General features: G+C 42.0%; 1 protein-coding gene across 1 annotated transcript; it reads left to right on the top strand.

Annotated features, from left to right (window-relative positions):
* The first annotated feature begins 898 nt into the window (after positions 1 to 898).
* LOC142254321 (olfactory receptor 1S1-like) lies at positions 899 to 1819 on the top strand. The gene has a single exon (XM_075325367.1). It carries the CDS (start codon positions 899 to 901, stop codon positions 1817 to 1819), a length of 921 nt encoding a protein of 306 aa, XP_075181482.1.
* Positions 1820 to 4436: the final 2617 nt, after the last annotated feature.

The following is a 4436-nucleotide window of genomic DNA, read 5'->3' as shown; positions in this document are numbered from 1 at the left end:
TATAATATATGGAGGACTATAGGGAGTGTATTATAATATATGGAGGACTATGGGAGTGTATTATAATATATGGAGGACTATGGGGAGTGTATTATAATATATGGATGATTATGGGGAGTGTATTATAATATATGGAGGACTATGGGGAGTGTATTATAATATATGGAGGACTATGGGAGTGTATTATAATATATGGAGGACTATGGGGAGTGTATTATAATATATGGGGGACTATGAGGAGTGTATTATAATATATGGGGGACTCTGGGGAGTGTATTATAATATATGGGGGACTCTGGGGAGCATATTATAATATATGGAGGACTATGGGGAGTGTATTATAATATATGGAGGACTATGGGGAGTGTATTATAATATATGGGGGACTCTGGGGAGCATATTATAATATATGGAGGACTATGGGGAGCGTATTATAATATATCGAGGACTATGGGGAGCGTATTATAATATGTGGAGGACTATGAGATGCATTATATGCTATTAAGGACTATGGGGGATGCATTATATATATGGATAAAAATGGGGGGTTGCATTATAATATATTAAAGACTATGAGATTCATTATAATATCAGATATTATACTGGGATATCGGAGTATGGGAAAGCTGGGTGCTGAGGAAAAGAGCCAGCATAATTATCCTGTACCCCAAGGGGGGCGAGGATAGGGAGGCCCAGATCCAAATTTTGGACCTGGGCCCATCTAACTCTAGTTATGCCACCGGAGCCTGATATTGTCTTACTTAAGTGAATGAAAATAGTCCCAAGCTTTTCGACTTCCACAATGCATGTATCATATGAACCAAAGAACGTAAACCGATATATCTAATGCCACTTTTCCAATACTGCAGGCTGAGAAAACCCAATGGTGGTATAAAGCATGTGCCGGAATAATCAGACCAAGGTCACGGAGTTTGTTCTTCTCGGATTCTACAGCTTCTACGATTACAAGATTTTATCTTTTCTTCTGTTCCTCTTTGTCTATGTAGTGATCGTGAGTGAGAATCTTCTCATTGTCTTACTCATTTCCGTAAGTCACTACCTTAAACATCCTATGTACATTTTCTTAAAAAATCTGTCCGTTGCGGATATCCTGTCCACATCGAATGCTGTAATTCCACTGCTAAATGTCATTCTGAAGAAAACAGAGAAGATACATGTCTCACATTGCATATTTCAGTATTACATTCTTTGTTTCTCAGGATTTGTGCAGTCGTTTCTCTTGACCGGAATGTCGTTTGACAGATTTTTAGCTATCTGCCATCCCTTACGTTATGCCACTATTATGAATGCTGAAAACTGCCTCCGGCTGGTCTGTTCTTCTTGGCTTGTGGCCTTTATACTAATAACAAGTGAAATGATACTATTGTACCAGCTGCAGTTCTGCGAATCCAATGTCATTGACCATTTCTTTTGTGACATAGCTCCAATCCTAGAACTTTCGACCTCAAACACAACGTTGGCCTCGTGGTATGACTTTACTTTATCGCTTTTCTTTATATTTGTACCATTTTTGCTTGTTATTGTATCTTATATTTGTATCATCGTCACCATTCTCCAAATTTCTTCTGAGGTCGGGCGCAAAAAAGCATTTTCGACTTGCAGCTCGCATCTGGCTGTCGTATGCACGTATTATGGGACTCTTATTGCAATTTACCTAGTGCCATCTTCTCAACGTCTGCTTGATGAAAACAAATATCGGACTTTAATGTACACTGTGATAACTCCACTGGTAAATCCTATCATCTACAGCCTCAAAAATCAAGAGATAATTGGGGCAATGAAGAAGCTTTTTCATTAAAAGGTGCAATGAAAATGCTTAAAGGGGTTGTCCACTACTTTTTCATTGATGGCCTATTGTTAGGATAGGTGATCAACGTCTGATCAGTTGACATTCCCGCTGATCAGCTGTTGTCGGTGTCGGCAGCGGCCGAAAATGCTCAGTTCCGGAGTTGCCTTGTCAACTGATAGTGGTCATGGCCGGGTACTGCACATCCACTTCCCATTCATATCAATAGGAGGCGGGTGTGCAATATCAAAAGATGGGGCAGCTCCGGAACTCAACATTTCCACCCTTAGGCTACCGCCGATGGCACCGAGAATAGCTAATCGACAGGGATGCCAGGTGTCATGCCCGAGCCGATCAGATGTGACATGGCTACTGGGAAGATATAAAAATGGTCATTTTTGTATGCTAAATACCTCAATTTTTTCTTACATTTCCTTTAGAAATAATGCATATTTATATTCTTACATTCATGGTTTTCATGGTTTAACATTTCAGAGTGCAACTGTCTCTTTTTTGTCATTTTATGTCATGTTCAGTTATGCACCTGTTCACATTGTAATTTTGGGAGTGCCGTCAGTCTTTTTGTCAAGATTAATGGGGTCATGCCTTCTGATCGTGCACCACTCCCCCACTAGCCACAGGGGATTTTACTCTCTATAGCAGCTTCCTACTTGCCCATACACATGGAGGTTTTTAAACCAATATAGAGGCTTCAGTTCAGAGTAGGTACCCAGTACATGAGGTATGCCTTGATGTGGCTACTGGGCAGATATAAAAATGGCGATTTTGTATGCTAAATATCTCAATGTTTTCTTAGATTTTCCTTAGCAGTAATGCATATCTATATTCTTACATTCATTCTTTTCATGCTTTAGCATTTCAGAGTGCAACTGTGTCTTTTTTGTCATTTTATGGTCAGGGTCAGTTATGCACCTGTTTACATTTCAGTTTTTGGAGTGCCATCAGTCTTTTTCTCTAGCCGATCAGACATTAATGATGTATCCTGAGAATAAACCGTCAGTGTTAAAGTAGGGCACAAGCTCTTTAACCCTAGAATGCATACCTGGGGCCTCGCAGGCCTGCTAGGTCATTTGTTTTCTATGGTAGATTGTTATGCTTGCACGTTCTAGGGTTAAATGTAAAACATTTTAATAAACATCCGTATAAGGCTAAGTTCACATTTCCGTTGTTTTACATCAGTCACATGCGTTGCTTGACGCATGTGACTGATGCGTTGTACAATGGATAACAACGGATGACAAAGAAAAGAATTTCATTGTCGGACTCCTTTGTGTGCGGGGGGCGGAGTTCGGGGGCGGGGCTGAGGACGTCAGTGCTGCGGTCTGCATGGCTGGGGACAGGTGAGTGTGTGTGTGTGTGTGTGTCTACATGCGTGTGTACATGCGGAGTGCGGCGGAAGAGGGCGGAGCGCGATCGGGTGGAGCCGAGCGGGGCCGTGTAGCTGAAGACGTCAGTGCCGCAGTGACTGCAGGGCTGGGGACAAGTGAGTGTGTGAGTGTACACATGCGGAGTGCGGGAGGGGGCGGAGCGGAGTGGGTAAGTGTCGGCCTCCTTGCACACTGTATCCAGGGTAAATATCGGGTAACTAAAAGCAAAGCACTTTTTGCTTGGTTACCTGATATTTATCTTGGTTACCAGCATACACCGCTTAGCGCGGGCTCCCTGCACCCGTAACCACTGAAAATATCGGGTAACTAACCAAAGCGCATTGCTTGGTTATCCGATGTGTATCCTGGTTACGGGGGCAGGGAGCCAGAGAGCGCATGCGCAGCAAAATCCTACGGATCGCGCTGCTCAAAAAACGTTACAGGCTGCGTTGCTCCCGCCCGGCGGTCAGTTAAAAAACGACTGACCGCGACGCAGCGGATGCAACGCATCATCATCAGTCACAATCCGTCACTAATAGAAGTCTATGGGGAAAAACAGGATTCCTGCAATATATTTTACAGGATACCGTAATTCCACTAGGCTACGGATTGTGACTGATGCAAAACAACGGAAATGTGAACTTAGCCTAATACAGAAAGTTACTGGAAATTGTGTTGTCCAAATAAACAGTTTTGTTTAATACATGTGTTACCACTGTTTTTGAATTTTATTAGTTTTCTAATCTTCCAAAACCACAATCATAACATTAAATACAACATGTCTATTGCTGCATTCCAATAAACTTTTAAAGATAAACTTTTAATGCACAGCTTTGCCTGCAAAACAGCATCAATTCTTCCAGGTTCACTTGCACACATGATGTATTCCACCTGTCTAGATTTTGGCGATTGGTGACTGTTCACATTCAGTCATCAGGCCTTGTCCACAGGCTATTTACTTCATGCAGCATTTGCTTGGACCTGTCCCGCCCACAGCCATGACTCAGTCATGGGTACGGGATTGAAATAGACCAGGTGAGTGCTGCTAAGAGCAGTTCTACTATTCATATGTGAGGCCGTTTGGCACATTTTATAAAAATATTTTAGTGTTAGGACTGCCCCAACAGAGATTTGCCGTGAAGTGGCGGGGTGGCTCAAGAAATTGCAATTTTTTGCCAAAAATCACATATTTATAATAAGTACAGTTGGAATTTTTAGTGCTGAAGTGCACATTTAGTGCT

This window comes from Anomaloglossus baeobatrachus, chromosome 10, assembly GCF_048569485.1.
Source record: "Anomaloglossus baeobatrachus isolate aAnoBae1 chromosome 10, aAnoBae1.hap1, whole genome shotgun sequence".
Lineage (NCBI taxonomy): Eukaryota > Metazoa > Chordata > Amphibia > Anura > Aromobatidae > Anomaloglossus > Anomaloglossus baeobatrachus.
The sequence above is the reverse complement of the archived record's forward strand: the minus strand, read 5'-3'. Positions and strand labels throughout refer to the sequence as shown.

What these genes read in the sequence shown, in the direction of transcription:
- LOC142254321 (XM_075325367.1), top strand. Translation starts at nt 899, where the DNA reads ATGTGCCGGAATAATCAGACCAAGGTCACGGAGTTTGTTCTTCTCGGA.